This window comes from Piliocolobus tephrosceles, chromosome 19 (genome assembly GCF_002776525.5).
Source record: "Piliocolobus tephrosceles isolate RC106 chromosome 19, ASM277652v3, whole genome shotgun sequence".
Classification (NCBI taxonomy): domain Eukaryota; kingdom Metazoa; phylum Chordata; class Mammalia; order Primates; family Cercopithecidae; genus Piliocolobus; species Piliocolobus tephrosceles.
This window is the reverse complement of record NC_045452.1, coordinates 19439093-19450664: the sequence shown is the minus strand read 5'-3', so window position 1 is coordinate 19450664 and position 11572 is coordinate 19439093. Positions and strand designations below refer to the sequence as shown.

Below are 11572 nucleotides of genomic sequence, written 5' to 3'. Positions count from 1 at the left end.
TTTTTTTTTTTTTTTTTGAGACGGAGTCTTGCTCTGTCGCCCAGGCTAGAGTGCAGTGGCTGGATCTCAGCTCACCGCAACCTCTGCCTCCTGGGTTCACGCCATTCTCCTGCCTCAGCCTCCCGAGTGGCTGGGACCACAGGCGCCCACCACCTCGCCCGGCTAATTTTTTGTATTTTTAGTAGAGACGGGGTTTCACCGTGTTAGCCAGGAGGGTCTCGATCTCCTGACCTCGTGATCCGCCCGTCTCGGCCTCCCAAAGTGCTGGGATTACAGGCTTGAGCCACCGCGCCCGGCCCAGATATTTAATTTTAATGTGTTTTACCCATGGTATACTGTGATAGCTGTGAACAAATACATTAGAATTGGTATATGTCCTCTTCTTCTTAGTATGTAAATACGCAAGTGAGAAGGAAGACAGAAAGTCCTATAGCAGTCGAGGCACTGAATACTGCAACACGAGGTTAGGTTCTACGGCAACAGACCTTAAATGACTCTCAGAGCAGGCATGATGATCTGGCAAAGCAGAGAGAAGGAAAACTGTTTCAGAAAAAAATCACACTAGCAAAGGCGAAGAAGTTAAATCGTGGCACCTAAAGGCTAGCGAGTTAGAGAAGATAAGGCTGCACCGGGCATCACTGGACTATGGGCCAGGAATGTAGCAGTCTTCCAATGCCAAACAAGAATCTAGGTCAGGGGGCCTGCAAGTCTATTCCACCACCTGTATTGTAAATAAAGAAGTTTTACTGGAACATAGCCATGCCCACTCATTACATATTGGTTATAACTGCTACAAAGACATAGCTGAACAGATTTGACAGAAACCATCATGGCCCGCGAGCCTAAAATATTTATTATCTGACCCTCCACAGAGAAGGTGGCTGACCCTTGGTCTGGGCTTTATGTTGCTTGCATCTGAGAACAACTGATGGTTTCTGAGCTGGGGAACCATACCATGAACAATGTATCTGTGATGGAGAAGAAACAACTTTGGAGTCAGTCCCACCTCTTATCAACTGTGGGGTTCTCACAAGGTATTTCATCTCTCCGTATAATGTAGGCAAAAGATTGTTGACTAGTCACAAGTAAGTAAGATTATGTAGCTGGGTGCAGTGGCTCACGCCTATAATCTCAACACTTTGGGAGGCTGAGGTGAGCAGATCACCGGAACCCAGGAGTTTGAGACCAGCCTGAGAAACATGGCAAGACCACGTCTATGTTTAAAAAAAAATTATGTAAGGTGCTTAATACATTAAGCACAATCTAAGCATATTCAATGAAAAACTACTCCCCAGGGGCTTAAAACTGGTCATTTATGTGGGAGCCCAGGTACCTAATAAAAAGATTATAGCATCAAAAAACTTCTGCTGAATCTTCATCTACAGACTGAACAGAGAGATGAGAGGTGGTAAAAGCAGCTATACTATGGGCTATGGTGTCATGGTGTTCCCAAAAAAGCAATGTACACATAATGGCTAGACTCTTAGCATATACACAAAGCACCTGAACTTCAGCATCAATGGTAGTAGGAATCTTGACTCTTTTTTGTTTTTGAGACAGAGTCTTGCTCTGTAGCCCAGGCTGGAGTGTAGTGGTGCGATCTCAGCTCACTGCAACCTCCACCTCCCGGGGTCAAGCGATTCCTCCGTCTCAGCCTCCCGAGTAGCTGGGACTACAGGCATGCCCCACCACACCTGACTAATTTTTGTATTTTTAGTAGATACGGGGTTTCACCACATCGGTCAGGCTGGTCTCAAACTCCTGACCTTGTGATCCACTCACCTCGGCCTCCCAAAATTCTGGGATTACAGGCGCGAGCCACCGTGCCTGGCCAGGTATCTTTACTTTCTATCAGATAAAGTAGTCAGAGATCCCACTGGGATGCCAGAAAGACAAGGCCCCTTACTCTGGCAGCAAGCACTTTTCCACCTACCACTACTGACAGTGGCTCCTATGGTCAAGGCAGGAGTTCTAGCCCTATCAAGTGATCCTCAAGAAGCGGGGTGAGTACCTGTGAGAAACTAGGACCTCCTTAGGTAGAGATCCTGGTGCCAATTTCCTTCATTTATACATGCATGAAAGCACACACATGCTCAATTAACACCATTATGACCAGACATTACTATTCTAGGTACTGGTTACATTAGAGAACAAGACAACATGCATACCTGGTGGAGTTAACCTTCTAGTAGATGAGGAAACTCCCTCCCCCAAAATAAACAAATAACAACAATGTATAAGAGATAAGTGCTCTGAAGTGCCAGGAAATATTGCCAGGAGCCCAAGGAGGGAGGGGAAGTTTCAGGAAATGACTGAGAAGGGAAACAGGGCTAAAACCTGGAATTAGTAAATGTGCTGGGAAGTCATGGTAGGATTGGAGGGAGTGACCTGATGAAACTATGTAGCAAAAAGGATCATGCTGGTTATTATGTTGAGAATAAACAGCCAAGAGTGGAAACTGACACCAGGTAAGCAGCTCCTGCAATAATTCAGGGAAGAGATGATAATGACTTGAACTAGGTGAGCAGCAGTGTGGCAGTGAAAAGTGGCTGATTCAAGAAGTATGTTGAAGGCCAGGTGCAGTGGCTCACGCCTGTAATCCTAGCACTTTGGGAAGCCTAGGCGGGCGGATTACCTGAGGTCAGGAGTTCAAGACCAGCCTGGGCAACAAGCGAAACCCCATCTCTACTAAAAATACAAAAATTAGCCAGGCGTGGTGGCACATGCCTGTAATCCCAGTTACTCGGGAGGCTGAGGCAGGAGAATCGCTTGAGCCCAGGAGGCAGAGGTTGCAGTGAGCTGAGATTACGCCACTGCACTCCAGCCTGGACGACAAAGCAAGACTCCATCTCAAAAACAGAACAAAATAAAACAAAACAACAACAAAAAGAAGTATGTTGAAGATAGAACTGAACAGGATTTGCTGGATTTCATGTCAGAAAAAGTCAAAAATAATGCCAAGGTTTTTAGTCCAATTAACTGAGTAATTAACGGTAGTGTTTATTGAGATGATTACCATGGGAAAAACTAGAGGGAAAATAAGAATTCAGTTTTAGATGTGTTAAGCTTGAGATGACTCTCAGCCAAGTACAGATGCTGACAGTTGAATATAGAAGTCTGGACTTCAGTGGGGCAACTGAGGCTAAAGATAGAGATTAAGTCATTGGTGTATATAAATAACACAGATGGCTTTTTTTTTTGAGACAAAATCTCGCTCTGTCACCCAGGCTGGAGTGCAGTGGTACAATCTTGGCTCACTGCAACCTTCGCTTCCAGGGTTCAAGCGATTCTCCTGCCTCAGCTTCCCAAGTAGCTGGGATTACAGGCACCTGCCACCACGCCCAGCTGATTTCTGTATTTTTATATTTTCAGTAGAGACAGGGTTTCTCCATGTTGGCCAGGCTGGTCTCAAATTCCTGACCTCAGGTGATCTGCCCTTAGCCTCCCCAAGTGCTGGGATTACAGGCATGAGCCACCATGCCTGGCCTTAAATAGTACAGATGGCATTTTAAGAAACTTTAGGCACTCTAGGCCGGGCTCAGTGGCTCACGCCTGTAATCCCAACACTTTGGGAGGCTGAGGCGGGCAGAACTCGAGGTCAGGAGATGGAGACCATCGTGGCTAACACGGTGAAACCCCATCTCTACTAAAAATACAAAAAAAATCAGCCAGGCATGGTAGCGGGCACCTGTAGTCCCAGCTACTCAGGAGGCTAAGGCAGGAGAATGGCATAAAGCTGGGAGGCGGAGCTTGCAGTGAGCTGAGATTGAGCCACTGCACTCCAGCCTGGGCGACAGAGTGAGACTCTGTCTCAAAAAAAAAAGAAAAGAAAGAAACTTCACGCACTCTGTAATACAGAAGTCGGGAAGAACAGAATCTAGCAAGTGCCCAAAGTTGGGATAATGTGTAGAACATTGCTGTTATAACAAGCTGGTCTAGAGTCAAGGAGTTTTGTCACTTACTAGCTGGATAAATTTGAGAAAAAGTAACCTCTTGGCACCTCAGGTGCCAACTTTGCACGATTGATAGTAGAATGACATAAGTGAAGATGTGTGCTAACTGCCTAGCATTGTGCTTGGCATACAGTGACAGTGTTATGTACATTTCAGAGAAATAGAGGCTCAGTGCTCTGAACGGAAAAAGAACCCCAAGCAGAAGCAGCAGCAGGTGCCTGGAAATACCCTATGAGGATGGCAGCCTATAATCAGTGCATGGGTGATTGCCCAGTCCAGGAGAATTGTGGGGACAGATAAATTTAAAAGAATGCATAGGTTATATAGGTTGGTGTGTCTGGAACAGCTTTCTGGGTTAAACTGTTCCTTCCACCATTTCTTAAGAGAAAACTCAAAAACAGGCCAATCACGCCTAGACACTGAACCAATATAAACAAATGACTGTGTTCTAGGGACAAAAATAGCACAGAGTTAAAAAAAACAAAACACTGCGACACTTAAATACTTACACTGACTTTGGCATATATGTGCCTGTAGTATAATTCTTTGTATAATATCAGGAAGACAGCATCTGAAAGAGATGGCAGAGGGGTACTTCACTATCCATAAAACTGGGGTATCCTGGCAGCTTTAGCTCTTTGGTGGGGAGGAATAAAGGTAATTTTGAAGACTAAACAACATCTAAATTGCTATGCATATGCCCCAAGAATACATGCAATGAGAAAATCCACTTCTCATTTGACTCCATCAATCTCAATCTCCGTCGATGAAATTAAGATCTCATTCAGATCTATTTCCCTTCGCCATTTAGAGACTTCTGCCATCCAAGTGCATAAATAAACCAGCACACAAGAGTAATTAGAAGAGCGTGGTAGTGCGCACCCACAGTCCCAGCTACCCGGCAGGCTAAAGTGGGAGGATCGCTTGAGCCCAGGAGGCAGAGGATGCAGTCAGCCATGATCACAGTACACTCCAGCCTGAGCAACACAGTGAGATCCCCGTGTCAAAAAAAAAAAAAAAAAAGAAGAAAGGAAGAAAGAAAATATTAATTTCAGAATATTGTTTCTTTGAAGACAGAGTCTCGTTCTGTTGCCAAGGTTGGAGTGCAGTGGTATTATCATGGCTCACTGCAGCCTTGACCTCCAGGGCTCAAGTGATCCTTCCACCTCAGCCTCCCGAGTAGGTGGGACTACAAGCATGTGCCACCATACCTTGATAATTTTGCAAAAAAAAATTTTTCTTTTTAGGCCGTGTGCGGTGGCTCAAGCCTGTAATCCCAGCACTTTGGGAGGCTGAGACGGGCGGATCACGAGGTCAGGAGATTGAAACCATCCTGGCTAACATGGTGAAACCCCGTCTCTACTAAAAAAATACAAAAAAAAAAAAGCCGGGTGTGGTGGCGCGCGCCTGTAGTCCCAGCTACTCAGGAGGCCGAGGCAGGAGAATGGCGTAAACCCAGGAGGCGGAACTTGCAGTGAGCCGACATCCGGCCACTGCACTCCAGCCCGGGCGACAGAGCGAGACTCCATCTCAAAAAAAAATTTTTTTTTTGTAGAGAAGGGGGTCTCCCTATGTTGCTCAGGCTGGTCTCAATCTCCCTGCCTCAAGTAACCCTCCCACCTCAGCTTCCCAAAGTGCCAGAATTACAGCCATGAGCCACAACACCCAGCCACAGAATGAATTTTGAACTCATTCTGTGTTTAGTCAATTAAGGGTAAATGTTCAGGCCAGGCGCGGTGGTTCATGCCTGTGATCCCAGCACTTTGGGAGGCTGAGGCGGGTGGATCATTTGAGGTCAGGAGTTCAAAACTAGCCTGGCCAACATGGTGAAACACCATCTCTACTAAAAATATAAAAATTAGCCAGCGCCTGTAATCCCAGCTACTCAGGAGGCCGAGGCAGGAGAATTCCTTGAGCCTGGGAGGCAGAGGTTGCAGTGAGCAGAGATCACGCCACTGCACTGCAGCCTGAGCAACACAGCAAGACTTCCTAACTTGCTTAGGAAGTTAGGAGAAAAAAAAAAAGGAGTAAGTGTTCAAAAAACATTCAAAAAACAAAATAAATGAGAGACTTGTACACTGAAAACACAAAACATTGGTGAACACAACCAAAGACCTAAATAAACCAAAGACATCCCATGTCCATGGACTGGAGGACTTAATACTGTTTTTTTTGTGTTTCGTGTTTTTTTTGGGGGGGACGGAGTCTTGCTCTATTGCCCAGGCTGGAGTGCAGTGGCCCAATCTCAGCTCACTGCAAGCTCTGCCTCCCGAGTAGCTGGGATTACAGGCGCCCATGACCACACCCAGCTAATTTTTTTATATTTTTAGTAGAGACAGGGTTTCACCATGTTAGCCAGGATGGTCTCCATCTCCTGACCTCGTGATCCACCCACCTCGGCCTCCCAAAGTGCTAGGATTACAGGTGTGAGCCACTGCGCCTGGCCTGGAGGACTTAATGCTGTTAGGATGGCAGTAGTCCCCAAAGTGATCTTCAGATTCTAGGCAATTCCTCTCAAAATCCCAGCTGGCTGCTTTGCAGAAATTGACAGGTCTATCCTAAAATTAATAAGGAAATTCAAGACACCCAGAATAGTCAAAACAACCTTGAAAAAAAAAAAAGAACAAAGTTGGAGGACTTACAATTCCCAATTTCAAAACTTACAAAAACACAATAATCAAGACAATGTGGCTGGGCACAGTGGCTCATGCCTGTAATCTCAGAACTTTGGGAAGATCACTTGAGGTCAGGAGTTCAAGATCAGCCAGGTCAACAAAGGTGTGACCCCATATCTACAAAAAAATTTTTAAAAATTAGCTGGGCAGGCCAGGTGCAGTGGCTCATGCCTATAATCCCAGCACTTTGGGAGGCTGAGGTGGGTGGATTGCCTGACGTCAGGAGTTTAAGAGCAGCCTGGCCAACATGGTAAAACCCCGTCTCTACTAAAAATACAAAAATTAGCTGGGCATGGTGGTGGGAGCCTGTAATTCCAGCTACTCGGGAGGCTGAGGTAGAATTGCTTGAACCCAGGAGAATCGCTTAAACCCGGGAGGTGGAGGTTGCAGTGAGTCAAGATTGCACCACTGCACTTCAGCCTGGGCGACACAGCAAGACTGCATCTAAAAAAAAAAAAAATTGGTGCTAGGGTAGCTGAGTATCCACAAGCAAAATCATGAAGTTGGATTTGCCTACCTCACCCATATATAAAGGACAGAATCTAAAAGAGTGAAAGGTGGGAGGCTAGAGAGCTTATTCCAGAGTGACTGTAATGACCCCCAAATTACAGAGGGAAATAGAAACAAGTCAGTACAAAGATCTAAATTTCACCACGTATGAGAGATCTCTGTCCCCTCTTAAATCACCCAGCCTTCAAGAAGTTATTTTACTAAGGCCCTACTATATACCAAGCATGGGGGAAACAAAACGGTGAGCAAAACAGACACAGACCCTCTTGAGCTTCCTGTCTAATGACTCTCGGCCATTGGATTCCACTCAGTGCACAAGATAGAAAGAGCTCACACTTACCATTGCCAACCTGTGGAGCAATGGCTTCAGCCTCGGGCCAAGGTGTATTCTTGAAGAATCTTTCAGTCAGCTTGGTCCAGCTAAAAATCAAGCAAAAAAAATCTCTAAACTTCCAAAAGGACTGGAGAATGCCAATCCTAACATTTCACAGATGAAGACCCAGGCTTAGAAAGGGGAAGATATCAAATAAACAGAGCTGAGGCCAGAGCCCTTCAAGTCTACAACTGTACTCAACCCAACTCCACACTTCAATCTTTCTCAACACAAGAAAATACTATTTTTGTATCAGTCAGGGATCCATCAAGCTTTTCAGGATAATCTCCTGCCTCTGTATCATTAACTATAGCCATATTTAACTGCCTGCTGTTTCCTGACATGAGAACTACGTTTCTGGCCACCATTCTTCAACACATAGCGTTTCCATCTCCTGGAGCACATCCAAACATCTCCAAACACAGAAGCAAATCAGTCTGCTGCAGTCCAAGGCCACAACAGACCTACAGCATCCAATTTAAACACTCCTGCCTATCCAATCCAAATACTGCTACTTGACAAACCTGCAACAGGTTGTTTAATTGTCTTCTCCTGATCCCCTCAGCAGCTATTAATACTTTCCTCCAATCTCCTCAAGCCCCACCCCTCCTGCTTCTCTGTCTCTTTTAGTCCAACATATAAATATGCTCAAGTTCCCCTAAAAAACACCGAACAGGCCAGGCATGATGGCTCACGCCTGTAATCTCATCACTTTGGGAGGCCAATCTCATCCCTTTGGGAGGCCAATATAGAGGGATCGCTTGAACCCAGGAATTCAAGACAAGCCTGGACAATATGGGAAGGCTCTGTCTCTACGGGATGGGGGTTGGAGAGAAACACAGAAATAGAACAGAAAAGAAACACTGAAACAGGCCAGGCACGCTGGCTCACACCTGTAATCCCAACACTGGGAGGCTGAAGCGGGTGGATCACTTGAGGTTAGGAGTTCAAGACCAGCCTGACCAACATGGTGAAGCCCCGTCTCCACTAAAAATACAAAATTAGCCAGGCATGGTGGTGCACGCCTATAACCCCAAATAGCTGGGAGGCTGAGATAGGAGAATCGCTTGGAGCCAGGAGGCGGAGGTTGCAGTGAGCTGAGATCGTGCCATTGCACTCTAGACTGGGCAACAAAAGCGAAACCCCGTCTCAAAAAACAAACAAAAAAAAACACAGAAACAAAACACAAAGCTTCTAAATGGCCCTTTGTGTCCCCTATACTTACCAATTCCCCTTTCTCACCTCACTGCTCTCTGCTGTTGCTTCCGTCACTCTATTGACATTGACCTTGCTAAGGTTACCAAGGCCCTGCAAGTTACCAAATTCAACTGGCTTTTTTCTCATCTGGACCTCACTAAAACATTTGGTGATACTCTCTTCCTCAAAGTTTCTTCTGCAGACTTTTTGGTTCCTGTGACATTTCTTTGCCAATTTACTATCTACTTTTCACTTTTCTTTCTGCTTCCTTTACTAGATCCTTTCTTTGCCTGCCCACCCATCCCTAAAGAAACATACTTCCGAAGGCACCAGCATTTCTTCACTACATTTTCCTAGAGAAAGACTCACAAGATGCTTGGTTTCAGCTACCATCTATATCTGCCAGCACTGCCCAATGCAGTAGCCACCAGCTACATGTGGCTACTACAAAAGCAAAGAGTTAAACTTATATTTCAGTTAGTTGTCATTTAAGTTTAAAAACCAACACTTAACTCAGTTATTGGAAAACTTGTAGGTCTATTCGGAATTACTCTAGTATTTGAATCTACTTTTCCAGTCATAAACTCTATGAAATCTAAGTATGAATCAAGTATTTCTGATACACACTGGATTTAGGAAACTTAGTATAAAGAAAAAAAGGGCAAATATTCCCTTAATTTTTAAATACTGATTACATACAGAAATAATATTTTAAATAAATCTCCACTTCACTTGGCTGAAAATTAAAATTACATTCATGTCTAGCTATATTTCTATTCAACATCACTGGTCCATTTCTTAATTTTATTTTCAGAGAGGGTCTCGCTCTGTTGCACAGCTCACTGCAGCCTCACACCAGCTCACTGCAGCCTCAACCTCCCAGGTTCAAGCGATCCTCCCACCTCAGTCTCCCAACCAGCTGGGACTATAGGCATGCGCCACTATGCCCCAGCTAAGTTTTGTAGGCACTGGTTTATATGCTTCTAATCAGAAAAGACCTGGGGAATAAAGAAACACACGTCAGCACACTTGCCTTTCAGGTTACCTACCTGGCCCTCTCCCACCTGTCCTTTCCTTTCTTTCATTCCTGTTCTAAAGCTTTTTAATAAACTTTCACTCCTGCTCTCAAACTTGCCTCCCTCTCTTCTTCTGCCTTGTGCCCCTCAGTCGAATTCCTTCTTGTGAGGAGGCAAGAACTGAGGCTGCTGGAGACTCGTACAGATATGGATTCATCATTGGTAGCATGTTTTGATGTTGTGTCACTTGAACACCTTTGGCTGCTAACCTCTTTTGGTGCCGCATGACTTGGATCCATTTGCTAGTGGTGAGAGGCCTCGAAGCCACACCTTCTTCGGCTGGAGGTGTTCAACCTCCGAACAAGGTTTTCTCCCTTTCTCTCTCCTGCTTACTAACGAATCCCCAGAACAATTCTTCTCAGTCATAAGTGACTCTTCCCCCGGGTGATCTCTCAGCTCAACCTAATGGGTGGCAGGGGTGGGAAGGACCTTGGGGTCCACACCAAGTAGAACTTAGGCTCAGGAGACTGGCAAGGGTGAAGCCTACAACCATGCAATGCCCCAGGTTTCCTCTGCTTTTCAACTACAATCAGCTCTTTCAAAACAACAAAAAAAGAAAACACATGTCAGAGATCCTATTCATTGATCCAATAGGCCTTTGGCTGTTTGCTTTCTCTCCCCCATCCTTCTGACTTGCTTAAATTTTATTTCCTTGGTGAAGTCACTCCTGACTATCCCAGCTTCGACTGATCTATCTTATCTCTAATGCCCATTACACAATGGCAGCTCCTCAAAACCTGCAGAGTTCAGCTTGCTCTGATATGCATTGAAGGGCTGCATAGCACAGTTTAGAAATTAGGCTCTGGTACCAGACACTGCAGGTTCAAATCTCAGCACATCCATTAAACTAGCTACATGACTTGTTTCTGTGCTGTCTCCTCATCTGTAAAATGAGAAAGACTCCTACTTCATGGGGTTACTGTGAAGGGTAAATGAGTAAAAAAGCAGGAAGAACACACTGAACATTGACAGATCTATCCTGGTAATAAAAATAAATGCTAATCAGCCGGGCACGGTGGCTCACACCTGTATTCCCAGCACTTTGGGAGGCTGAGGTGGGCGGATCACAAGGTCAGGAGATCAAGACCACCCTTGCTAACACGGTGAAACCCCATCTCTACTAAAAATACAAAAAATTAGCCGGACGTGCTGGTGGGTGCCTGTAGTCCTAGCTACTCGGGAGGCTGAGGCAAGAGAACGGTGAGAACCTGGGAGGCGGAGCTTATAGTGAGCTGAGATCAAGCCACTGTACTCCAGCCTGGGCGTCAGTTTTAGACTCCATCTCAAAAAAAAAAAAAAACAAATAAAATAAACGCTAATCACTATTATTATAATTGTAATAGTGATACTATTTTAGGCTTTGTACAAATTTCTGAGGATATAAAGTCCCACAGGCCGGGCACGGTGGCTCACGCTTGTAATCCTAGCACTTTGGGAGGCTGAAGGGGGTGCATCACTTGAGGTCAGAAGTTCAAAACCAGCCTGGTCAACATGACGAAACCCCGTCTCTAATAAAAATACAAAAATTAGGCCAGGCGCGGTGGCTCACACCTGTAATCCCAGCGCTTTGGGAGGCTGAGGCGGGTGGATCACTTCAGGTCAGGAGTTTGACACCAGCCTGGCCAACATGATGAAATTCTGTCTCTACTAAAAATACAAAAAAAAATTAGCTAGGCGTGGTGGTGCACGCCTGTAGTCCCAGCTACTCGGGAAGCTGAGGCTGGAGAATCACTTGAACCCAGGAGGCAGAGGTAGCAGTGAGCCAAGATTTTGCCACTGCACTCCAGC

At 45.4% G+C, this 11572-nt stretch overlaps 1 protein-coding gene across 2 annotated transcripts in view; it reads right to left on the bottom strand.

The window, feature by feature from the left end:
- EIF3L (eukaryotic translation initiation factor 3 subunit L) overlaps nt 1-11572 on the bottom strand; it is a 43841-nt gene that overhangs the window by 29403 nt on the left and 2866 nt on the right. Inside the window, exons 4-5 of one of the 2 annotated variants that reach the window (XM_026450886.1) lie at nt 7479-7558; nt 4463-4524 (exon numbers count right to left, since the gene is read on the bottom strand). In XM_026450886.1, the coding sequence (XP_026306671.1) occupies nt 4463-4524; nt 7479-7558 (142 nt within the window). The remainder of the gene's footprint in view (nt 1-4462; nt 4525-7478; nt 7559-11572) is intronic. The other variant, XM_026450887.1, reaches the window with a different exon arrangement.